The sequence below is a fragment of the Sceloporus occidentalis genome, unplaced genomic scaffold, assembly GCF_023333645.1.
Source record: "Sceloporus occidentalis isolate IW3139 unplaced genomic scaffold, rSceOcc1.0.p SCAF_1, whole genome shotgun sequence".
Classification (NCBI taxonomy): domain Eukaryota; kingdom Metazoa; phylum Chordata; class Lepidosauria; order Squamata; family Phrynosomatidae; genus Sceloporus; species Sceloporus occidentalis.
Window position 1 is genome coordinate 193,381,232 of NW_028316981.1, and position 12,727 is coordinate 193,393,958.

At 39.7% G+C, this 12,727-nt stretch overlaps 1 protein-coding gene across 8 annotated transcripts in view; it reads left to right on the plus strand.

Annotated features, from left to right (window-relative positions):
• IFT74 (intraflagellar transport 74) overlaps positions 1-12,267 on the plus strand; it is a 67,438-nt gene extending 55,171 nt beyond the window's left edge. For all 8 annotated transcript variants that reach the window (XM_089488059.1, XM_089488044.1, XM_089488053.1 and 5 more), the window contains exons 18-20: positions 5,743-5,868; positions 8,841-8,901; positions 11,226-12,267. In XM_089488059.1, coding sequence (XP_089344185.1) covers positions 5,743-5,868; positions 8,841-8,901; positions 11,226-11,341 — 303 coding nt within the window. In that variant the 3' untranslated portion in view covers positions 11,342-12,267. The remainder of the gene's footprint in view (positions 1-5,742; positions 5,869-8,840; positions 8,902-11,225) is intronic.
• Positions 12,268-12,727: the final 460 nt, after the last annotated feature.

Consider the following 12,727-nt stretch of genomic DNA (forward strand, 5'->3'; position numbering starts at 1 on the left):
CTAAATGGAGCCCTGGTGGCGCAGTGGTTAAATGCCTGTACTGCAGCCATTCACTCAAGACCACAAGGTTGCGAGTTCAAGACCAGCAAAAGGGCCCAAGCTCGACTCAGGCTTGCATCCTTCCGAGGTCACTAAAATGAGTACCCAGACTGTTGGGGGCAAATTAGCTTACTTGCTAATTAGCTTACTTGCTGTTCACCGCTATGATCTTTGGAATAGCGGTATATAAATAAAACAAATTATTAAATTATTAATTATTATTATTAAGGAGACAACATGTGAAAGGGATCTAGGAGTCCAAGTAGACCACAAGTTGAACATGAGTCAACAGTGCGATGCAGCAGCTAACAAGGCCAATGCAATTTTAGGCTGCATCAATAGAAATAGTGTCTAGATCAAGGGAAGTAATAGTGCCACTATATTCTGCTCTGGTCAGGCCTCCCTGGAATATTGTATCCAGTTCTGGGCACCACAATTCAAAAAGGATGTTGAGAAACTGGAGCATGTCCAAAGGAGGGCGACTAAAATGGTGAAGGGTCTGGAAACCTTGCCCTATGAGGAACGCCTTAGGGAGCTGGGGATGTTTAGCCTGGAGAAAAGAAGGTTAAGAGGTGATATGATAGCTCTGTTTAAATATTTGAAGGGATGTCATATTGAGGAGGGAGCAAGCTTGTTTTCTGCTGCTCCAGAGAACATGACCCAGAGCAATGGATGCAAGCTGCAGGAAAAGAGATTCCACCTCAACATTAGGAGGAACTTCCTGACAGTAAGGGCTGTTTGACAGTGGAACACACTTCCTCGGAGTGTAGTGGAGTCTCCCTCCTTGGAGGTCTTCAAACGGAGGCTGGATGGCCATCTGCTGGGGATGCTTTGATTTGAATTTCCTGCATGGCAGGGGGTTGTGGTCTCTTCCAACTCTATGTCTATGATTCTATGATTCATACTGAAGCTACAGTCCCATATACACTTTCCTGAGAATAGGGTCCATTGAACTCACCAAGCCTCATATCTAAGTGGACATGCATAAGATTGAACTATGACACATGTTTAGAGCTGTTATCTCTAAATTGTTATCTCACATGGTTACAAAATATCCACGTGTTCAGTCCCAATAACATTGCTGTCATTAATATACCTTGCAACATGGCACCAAGAAGAAGCAGTTCCCACATAGCTTTTTTGATAGGGTGAAAATAGACTTAATCGTTGAAAAAGGATGTGTGTGTAAAGAAAATCAGCTTTTGAACTATTATATGCCTAAAATTAAAAGGATGAAAAGATGTCTTATAAAAGAACATGAGTCAGCAATGTAATGTGGCAACTAAGAAAACCAATGCAGTTCTAGGCATCCATAGTAGTATAGTGTTTAGATCAAGGGAAGTAATAGTGCCACTTTATTCTGCTTTGATCAGACCTCATCTGGAATATTATGTCCAATTCTGGGTACCACAGTTCAAGAAGATATTGACAAGCTGTCATTGAGGAAGTAAAGGAAAGTGGGCGAGGAGGTGGGGTGGCTCCGGTTTATAGAGAAAATCTCACCTTGACCAGGATACCTGTCTGGAAGATAGACTGCTTTGAGTGTATTTACCTAAGCCTGAAGACCAGGGATAGTATAGGAATTCTGTTGGTATACCATCCACCCCGTTGCTTAACAGACTTCCTATCCAAGCTGACACAGCTGGTCTCGGAGTTGCTGTTGGAGTCGCCTAGGCTTTTAGTCCTGGGTGACTTCAACATCTCACTCGAGACCAGTTTAACAGGTGCGGCTCGGGAGTTGATGGAATCCATGACAGCCATGGGCCTCTCCCAATTGGTCATCGGGCCAACACATTCTGCAGGTCATACTCTTGATGCAGTCTTCTATACGGAACAGGAATATCTGTGGGCAGAGGTAGCTAATACCTCTGCACTGATCATTTCCTGGTTAGGGCTGAACTAACATCCACTGCCTGTCTCCCAGGGGGTTGAGGACCTATTAGAATGGTCCGCCTTCGAAGGCTATTGGAACCAACTGGATTCCAGGAAGCCCTACAGGGTTTGTTTGTTGATAATGCAGGTGATTCTGTTGAAGCTCTGGTGAACACATGAAACACCGATCTTACGAGGGCTATTGACACAATCGCTCCCAAGTATCCTTTCCTACCTGCTTTGAATTGAAAGCCCTGGTATACCAGATAGCTGAAGAATGCGAAGTGGGTGAGACAACGAGTAGAGCGCAAATGGTGCTCAACTGGACTCTTATCTGACAGAACTTGTCATAAGAAATTTCTTTATTCTTATAGAGAGGCAATAAAAGCAACGAGGAGATTCTCCTCGTCTGCTCGCATTGCATCTGCATAGTCTCGTCCAGCAGAACTGTTTAGGGTGGTGAGGGAACTGACGGTGATGCCATCTACCCAGAACCCTCTACTTAACCTGACAACAGTCTGCTGTGATGCATTTAACAACTACATTTAACAAAATCTCTTAGATAAGAGCCCACCTGGACGCCAATGTCGAGACAAAATCAACTGATGAGGTGTCCAGTCAATCCATTTATTAGACTAGACTGGATCAATTTGAGCTTGTGAGTATTGATGACATGGACAAGATCCTTGGAAAGGTGAGGAAGACGACATGCCCTCTCGACCCCTGCCCATCATGGCTGGCCATCTGGGGGGGGGGGGTGATGCCTTGATGACATTTCTTAGACATGTCATCAATGCATCCCTTAGGGAAGGTTATGTACCATCTGTCTTAAAGGAAGCGGTTGTTAGACCGCTTCTGAAAAAAGCTTCCCTGGACCCCCTGGACATGAAAAATTATAGGCCTGTTTCCCATCTGCCATTTTTGAGTAAGGTGATCGAGAGGGCCGTCGCTCTTCAGCTCCAAGTGGTCTTGGATGAAGCCAGTTTTCTAGATCCATTTTAAACTGGCTTCAGGACAGGATATGGGGTGGAGACTGCCATGGTCGCCTTAACTGATGACCTCTGTCTAAGCATCGACAGAGGAAGCGTGACCCTGCTGGTACTATTAGACCTCTCAGCGGCATTTGACACAATAGACCACAACATCCTCTTGGAACGCCTGAGAGAGCTAGGAATTGGAGGCACTGCTTTGCAGTGGTTCCATTCCTTCCTCTCAGGTAGATTCCAGAGAGTGATGTTCGGGGACAGTTGCTCTTCAAAAACAGAGCTGAATTGTGGTGTCCCTCGGCGCCATCCTGTCCCTGATGTTATTCAACATCTATATGAAGCCCCTGGGAGAAATCATCCATAGACATGGAGCGGGGTGTTATCAGTATGCTGATGACACCCAAATTTACTTCTCCATGTCTTGGTCATCAGCAGCGACGACAGATGGCATTTCTCCCCTCAATCAGTGTCTTGCAGCAGTAATTGACTGGATGAGGGGAAACAAGTTCAAGCCGAATCCAGACAAAACAAAAGTACTTACGGTAGGGGGCCCCAAACCAGGTATCGGACTGCAACCTCCAGTCCTAGAGGGGTTCACGTTCCCCTCAAAGGACTGTGTTCGCAGCTTAGGGGTGCTTCTCAACTCGTCATTTCAGATGAGAAATCAGGTGAATGCAACGGTCAAGAGTGCCTGTTACCAGCTCCGGCTGATACGTCAGCTATGCCCTTTCCTGGAGCTGAGTGACCTCAGAACTGTAATACACGCACTGGTAACCTCAAGACTTGTTTTTTGCAATGCGCTCTACACGGAGCTACCCTTGTGCCTAGTCCGGAAACTTCAATTGGTGCAGAATATGGCATCCAGACTGATTACAGGAACAACTAGGAGTGACCATATTACGCCAATATTGAAATCACTCCACTGGCTGCCTATTAGTTTCCAGGCACAGTACAAGGTGTTGGTCATTACCTTTAAAGCCCTCTATGGCTTGGGCCCAACATATTTAAGGGATCACCTCCTTCCGTACAATCCGCCCCATAACCTCAGATTCTCTGGAAGGAATTTGTTGCAGTCTACAAAGACCAGATTGACGGTGATCTCCGACTTTTTCCGCGATTGCTCCCACTTTATGGAATGGCCTGCCGGACAAGATCCGTCAAATTACCAACCTAGAGACCTTCAAGAAAGCTGTCAAGACAGATCTCTTCCGGCAGGCCTTCCCAGAATAGAACCATGCCACGTAAAGATCCCCCCACAGACATATATAAGTGAAGACTCTGCCCCCTGTTATTCTGTTATTGTATTATTGTTTTTAGATTTTATTGTCTAATTTTAATGGATAGAATTGCTTAATCCTTTTTTAAGGGGAATGGTGGAAATTGTATACATTGTATTTTTTAAAGGTTGTACGCCGCTTTGATTGTGGTAACAAAAAGCGAGATATAAATTAAAGTTTTATTTATTTATTTATCCATTTTTAAGTTATATAAATCATTTGTGGTCATTATTTTTGTTTTCGTAATATTCAGCTATAGCCTACTTTGTACTTTCCTCCTTAATGTTCTTTGGTACTATAGTATGTTGTTATCCCCACAATGTCTTTCATTCCTTTATGGTCAGAATTGACAGTGAGGAGAATTTTGCAGTGCTCGCCTGACCATAACACCTCTCCAGTTTTGTGGTTGCTATCTCTTCTGTCCTGGTGGATCCAAAATGAATGTATATGTGGCTGTGACAAGATTGTGCTGCTCTTTTCTTTTTCATGCACCAAAGAACACCATAGATTCACTTCAGCTGCTTTCCACAATGTTAACTCACTGATAAATATGACTAAAATAGTTTTACAAGACTGAATGGTGATTTTTTTATTTTATTTAATATTTCCATTATTGTTCTACTTCTCTGCCATATCTTCCTTACAACACTGGAATAATCTATATATTGATTTTAACTGACTTTGGGCCCGAACAGGCAGGACAAAATAAATCTGCTTCAGGTCACTTTGGAGGTATGCTGTTTAAATGACATACACATCTTAAGAGGTGAGAAGCTGCACTAAAGCTGTGTTCCAATCCTTAGGACTGGAGTGTTGCTTTGGCGCAGCTTCTGGCCTCTTAGGATGCATGCATCATTTAAACAGCATACCTCCGAAGTGACACGAAGCAGCTTTATTTTGGCCTATCTGTTCAGGCCTTTTGTCTGCAAAACCTGCTTTATGATTTGTGTACCTTTCATTCATTGAATAAATGCCTTCATGGGAAAAAGAAATGGACAAGAAAGTATACAGTAAGTTTGGGTGGAAGATTGATGATGTTTATGATGATGATGAGGAGGAGGATGATAACAGTAACAATAGTAATAATAATATACAGCAAAGTGTTACTCTCCTGTTGTTGCTGGACTGTAGCTCCCATCAGTCTTAGCCAGCATAATGAGTGGGGTAGAATCTTGAGAGTTACACTCCAACAACACCTTGAGAACTACACTTTGATCACTCCTCTTGTACATTAAAAGAGAGAAATTATTCCTATAAATGATATTATTTTTCAGTCCCAAAGAAATAATTGTCATATGAAAAGTTAAACATTCATTTTTCTATTATATAGTTCCTCAAAGATAAATCAGCTCCAAAGTTTAATAATTTCTATCATATCATTCTGAAAAACAAATGGATTCACACATATCCACCCATACTTTGGCTGCATGCTTTGCCAATGCAGTCTCTCAGGTACACAGTCATATCTTTACTTAGATTTAAGCATAAATGTTTTTCTGGAATTTTGAATATAGGCTTGGCATTTTTAAGACTACTGTCCAATTTTTTGATTATTTTCTTACAAAAAGAAACTGGAAGAGAAGAAAGAAACCCTGACAAAGCGCAGGAATGCTTGCAAGAAAATTATGGAACAGCTGAATAGCGAATATGAAGACCTGAAGCTACAGCTGCATGAAAATGAGACACATGCACAGGTATCTTTGAAAATACCGTTTTTCCCTCGAGCATTGCCTCTCTCCAACTTTTAAGCATTGTGAAGTTTTCCATAGTAAACAAAAAACTTGTAATAGATTTCTTTCCAAGAAAAGCTGTCTGTGACAGAACTGAATTAGACAGAGGAAACATTAACCTCTTTTCTGTTATGAACTCAAGAACCATAATATTATTACTCTAACAATAAATACTTGTAAATACCATTTGAGTAACTGAGATGAATTTAAGAAACTAGTCTGTGTCGAAGCCAGAGCATTTTTTGTTCTGTTTAAAGGAGACCAAAGGGAACACAGATATTTGCATAGCCATTGTATTGGACTGTAAAATATTAGCCATGCCAGATTTTGTGAAAGACTGCGTCAAGGGTTAGCAATTTTAGCAGATTACAGGCCAATTTGGCCCCCAGCGTAGAACCTATCATGCCACTCCTGCAGTCACTATACCACTCAGTTTCATAAGAAACTGTATTGCCAGATCTCCAAAGCAAAAAATTACTAAAAGCATTTTGGAACAAACTGAAAATGCTTGTTTTAAAGGCCTTTTAATAATTTGCCACCAAAATATTAATATTTTAGCAGCAGGAACAAGAGAGGTTGGATAGTCAGCATGAATGAGCTATGTATCCACACTCTCTCCTTCCTTCCTTCCTTCCCACCTTCTGTCATACATCTTAACTTAGGCTTGATACAGATGGACGAAAAGCGCTGTCATGGGGCCAATTTTAGGGCCTGGGAATGTGGAGCGTCCACACGCTCCTGAACCCTATGGCGCACCCCTGGTGCCATCATGGCTCGCCCCTGTCCAGACAGAGGCCGCCATGGTGACGTATGTGTGGTGCAGCCTCCAAATGGCTCCATGCCACACATACATCATCGGTGTGCACAAGGGTACCAATGGTGCCCTGAGTACATTCCAGAAAGAACCGCTAGAAGCGGGTGCTTTTTATGCCTCCTGGAGGCTGCGCCATTTGGGTGGTGCAGCCTCTGTATGGGGCAAAAACAGGCAGCTGCAGACTGCCCTATCAGGGCGGTCTGTACAGCCCCTTAGTCACTTCCTTTCTGAGAGCCCACAGTTCCTTGTGATGTCAGAGCTGGGAAATTCATTTGAGCATTCCATATAAACTAAAATATCAAGCCACAGTTTGATCCTGGGTTCTAGGGAACACACAGACTATAATTTGAACTACTACAAACTCAGTTTATCTGATCAGAAAATACTGAGTTCAGCTCCATGTGAGAGGAGTAAAGAGAGAAGTGAATGCAAATGTTAATGAGTTCTTCCTGAACCAACAAGCCATGGTTTGTTGGACTAAGATAATTAGGTGTGAATCAGGCCACAAAATACTGTATAAATTGTAATACAACGTAGTGTAAGTTGTATGGATATCCCATGGATATATGAAACCTGAAATAATAGAGAACTCTATTACTTTCAATGAGACAAATGACATCCAGCCCAAGAATAGCATAGAATCATGCTGGGAGATCTAGAAAAGAGAGGGAACACTTCACTAGGTATTTCTAGGTCTTCCAGAAAAATTCTGTCGTATGCTTGAGGCCAGATGCTGATCATACAATTGCAGTGGAGGACCTAGAAATGCCTAGAGAGAACATATTTTTCAGACATGGGTAAGGGAAACCACGGACACTGAAGTTGTGGATATGGGTATGGGGTCATCCTGTATTTAAGTCTAGAGTCCCATTTCATTGTAGGCATATATTGCTGTATTGTTTTTATTTTATTTTTTCTTCAGTGTCTGATTTTCTTTCATTTATAATTTTATTTTAAAAAACACACAAAGGACATGTAGACTCACTTCCTCTTCATTACATTAAACCAGGAGTGATCAAAAGGTAGCTTGCAAGCAGCATGCAGCCCTGATACCAATGGACACCAGCAATCTTCCTTTGCATGCTCAGTTTTGAAAATCTGCCTTTGGTCAGCAAATGTTGGTGACAAATCAATAAAAGTTCGTAAAAACAAGGAGAAAATGTATATTTCAAAAAGGCTTTTAGTCTAATTGGAAAATTGTTGCTTTAAACTGAGTCTATAGTAGATGACACTGCATGTTTTAAAGTATAAAATGTTGGCCTCAGTAGAGCTACTTTGAAAGATTCATTGCAGAATAACAGCATCAGGAGAACAAATTGATACTGTGAAAATTATATTGTTAGGAAGTAGTCATCAATATAATAGCTGCATTACCTTCCTGTTGATGCTGGAAATGTGTTGTCCTAGTCCCAGTATTTAGCCTCCTTTCTTATAGTTATCTCAGTGCAGTCCTGTTCTTATCACAGTTTCTGGCATCAGACAGGAAACCTTGCTATGGAAATAAGGAAGTTTCTACTGTACAGTTCAGGGCCCAATATAGTCTCAAAATGTGTTCTTTGATAAGCCTCATATATTCAGAAAACAGCTATCTACCAAAAGAAATCAGTTCGTGAAAATTCTGTTGTGTATAATTCATAATTTTCATACCCTGCTACAATTGAACTTAATACATTTCCTGTTTATACTCAGTGCAAACAACCTTTTGATATTTTGTAGTTGCAAATCTTATTTGTGTTTTATTTGACTCTTTATGATTGTTTTAATTTCTACGCTCTCCTGAGTCAGTATGTACCTACCATTTTCCTGTTGAAACCAAAAGCACTTAAAAGTTTGACTGTGCCAACCTATACATACACACATACATAGAAAATGTAGTGGCTGGTGGAGTCTGAGAGAGTTAAAGGGCAATACACACATACACAAATCAGATGTTCAGAAGTAAGTCCTATGGAATTTAGTGGGACTTGCTCCAGGTAAATGCATATACAATTGTAAATAACCTTTCTTTGATTGATTTTGTTGGGTAGAAACCAATATAGTTAAAAACTAAGTGTGTCTGTGTCTGTTTTAGTATGTCAGTGGGAATTTGTTCTCATTTTTGCCGTTATTGTTTTGTTTCCAGCTTACAAATCTGGAAAGGAAGTGGCAGCATCTTGAACAAAATAATTTCGTCATGAAAGAATGTATCCTTTTTTTAAAAAAAATGGATGAAATACATATATCTATACTAATCACAATATATGATTTTTAAAAGCTTTGACCTGCCAAAATTGCTTGGAATACAAGCGTGTAAAGAAAGGGGAATACTAGAAATGTCACTTTGTCAGAAGTGATTTTTACAGTTGGCAATATTATTTTGGCCAATATTTCAACAAATCAAGTGAAATGCTGTAGGTTGATATTTCAGTGATACAGTTTGGTCCTCTTATACACAAAATAGAGACATGAATTTATTTTGTGTTGTATGAATGGTGGATCAGTATGTTTACAAAATACCAACTAAACTCAGGCATGGAGGAAATAGTCAAAGCCAATAACAAACCAATAAATGCAGTACACAAAATAGGAGAATTCTTAACATTGAAAGTCAATAAGTAAACAGTGTAACTAATGCACTTGTACTTTCCAACTAAGAGCCAGCGTGGTGTAGTGGTTTGAGCATTGGACTGAGACTCTGGAAGCAGGATTCGAATCCCCACTCAGCCACGAAAACCCACTGGGTGACCTTGGGCAAGTCACACACTCTCAACCTCAAGATGGCAATGGCAAATCCCCTCGGAAGAAATGTGCCAAGAAAACCCTGTGATAGGGTTGTCTTAGGGTCGCCATAAGTCAGAAATGACTTGAAGGCAAACAACAAGTATCCATCTAACAATTACATAGTGAAACTGAATATAATATATACACTAATGTAAAGGCAGTATATAATTAACATGAAGTAAATAAATGTATTGCCCTTTAGTCTTCCAACCATGTGTCCTTTAACAGTTGTGCTGAGAAGCTGGACAAGCTTTATTGAAAACCTATACTAAAAAGCTGGACTTGTGATGTATGTTGAGATGATGAATAAGATTTACTACAGGCCTGTACTAGTAATACGCTTATAAATTGTAAAAAGTCTTCAAAACATTAGTCCGTTGACAATAGGAATGCAAAGTTGAACAACTTTCATGAAAAACTGTAAACATACTATTATCAGGCTTCACTAACAAGCTATTACAATGACAACAAACTTTGCTGAAGAGCTGTTGTAATAATAAGTAGTAATACAGTGGTACCCCGGGATACGAAAGCACCGCCTTACGAAATTCCCGGGATACGAAAAAATCCCAAAGAAAAAAACTGTTCCGGGTTACGTTTTTTTTTTCGGCTTACGAAAAAATTTTTTGGTGCTTTTCGGCGCTATTTCGCACGAAATCGCGGCTTTTAGCGCTAGCGCCTATGGCATTTCGGCTTGCGAAGGCTTTTCGGGTTACGAACGGCGCCGCGGAACGGATTAAATTCGTAACCCGGGGTACCACTGTATATATAAAGTTGAACAGCTGTACATTCAGCTACCTCTGAAACTATGAAGTCACTAAAAAAATCTTCATCAATAAAGAGAATAGATAATGTCTTTCAATTACTATTCATAGTATTTTCCAGACTCCAAGAAGCTAGTTCATCCACAAATACACATAAAGAACAATTTGTGACACCAACAAGTTATATTAAACAACAATTTTTAAACAAAAGTATATGTACTTACCCTATAGACATGAAACTACCTGCATAAGTTTTTATCAAGTCACATGCTCAGCTGTGAAAGTAATCCATATGTATACTACAATGCATTTTTAAAATACAAGAAATCTATTACATTTTCTGACTGGGGTACTTTAGTCCCACATACTATAACATATTAAGACAAAATAACAGCCATGCCATAATGCAGAGAGGTTGATGTGGGTTCTCAGAGGAGAAACAATCCTTCCTTTCCTCAAAGGAAGGAGGGCAGCAAATGTATGCTTACTTGATCCATCAAGGAAGGACCAAATGGACATTATGCAGGAATGGAACAAACAATTCTCTGTAGAGTAGCCAGAAACATCCTTTGGGATTCATACAGAGAAACAGCACTGGAAACATTTGAACTGTTCTTAATGGAAAACATTATTTGCTACATAATCTGAAGCGAAACACAGGGCATAGCATGAGAAGAACCCTACCAAAGCCAAAATGCAGACAACTCATGACATCATTCATGTTGAAATAATATATTTGCCTACAGTTCCCTGCGAGAGGAAGGTATACCATGAGCAACAGAAAGATTTAGAGGAACTGTGGCATCCAGTCCAGGGCACTGCCACTTCCGAGCAATGATGAGCCTGAAAAGATTTTGCAGGACAGTATAGATGTATAATAAATTAGTTGCCCGTAAGGTCTTTTTGCAGGGAAAACCATCACAAATTGTTACTTATCTGTGATAACATGGTAGAAAACCTTTTTCCTTAACTTTCATAATCAGTTATAGCAGCAAAAACCCAGGAGAGTGATTACCATCACATCATGAAGAATGTGACGAAACAAATTGCAGAATATAACAAAACTCTCATTGAAGCTTTACAGAACAGCAGGACCTGAGCCTAGGTGTTTCTTTCATGTGTAAATGGATCAATGAGAGAATTTATCTAAATGCATTGCAAGCTTTGCAAGAATAGTCTTCAGGCTTGTGCACCAGTGAAGTGCTTGATATTCATTTTCATATACCTATCTCATATATGCTGGATAATATACACACAAAAATCCAGGAACTTTACTTTATTCAGAATACTATTATACTGAGTTTGGTCCCATGTTCTCAAACAATTGGTTTGTTGAACATACGTTAATATATCATATTTTGACCTTGATTATTAAGCAGTGTGACAATTGAAGCCATTTTGAAGTACAGCTTCTGATGGTACTTGCCGTTGGATCTTATGATTGTATTTTAATGGCCTATTAACTTCAGCAGCAGAGAATATTATGTTTATTTGTCTGCTTCTATCCATTTTTCTTATTTTGTAAGAAATTTTAAGATGAGGAAGCTGAATTTTGAGCATAGTTTTAACAATGTAGCCAATAGTAATATAATAAATCCAAAGACATCCAGTGTAAGTGTATCCCAAAGATTTCTGTGTCATTCCTTTCACTTTGAGAGATATGTGTAATAGCCCGCTTATGAGTAAAGGCCTTCTAGTTAGTAAAGTCTGACTTGCGAAAAAACTAAAAAGACAGCAGAATGTAGATGTGGGTGAATAACTAAATTTCAAAGGCTAGTACTGTATGATGTTTTCTTCTACTAATACTGGGAATGGAGAGAGAGAAATGACTAAAGTATTTGTTACCTCTGAATGTTTAATTTTTTTATAATGACAGAAATTTAACACTAAAGAAGACCTGAATTTTTGCAGCTCTCTGAGGATTATTGGCATCTATCCAATTGTACAAAAGCTGTGGCAGATAATGAAAGCTATGTCTCCTCTGCTGAAAACAAGAATAAAACCATAAAGTAACATGTTACCAAAGAGTCCTGTGACACTTTAAAATCTAATTTAAACATTTATGTCATAAATCTTTGCAGACTTGATCCATTGTATCCAATCCATATTTTGTCCTGAGTTACAGGTATATTTATACATAGGTCAGGTGTAAAAACAGTGTGGTCAAAGTGAAATGAAATTACATATAGTACAGACCATTGTACCTATCTTACAGTCAGATCCTGACACTGAGAAGTTCATTAACAAGGCAACTATGTATGTTTCTTTGTAAGTAACTGACAATAACTTCAATGGAGCTTGCTCCTCAGACTTCATAGGATTGCTCTATTAGATATGAAGTGTGTATGTGAGTTCCCCCCCCCTTTAATCCTGATTTAAGAAACAGAAACAAAAGAGAAAGACAGATGTTACAGGAAAGGAAAGGGTGGGGATGGAACTCTGCTTGGAATCAGTGAAAGGGTGGTGTTTCACAGAAGAAGAAGAA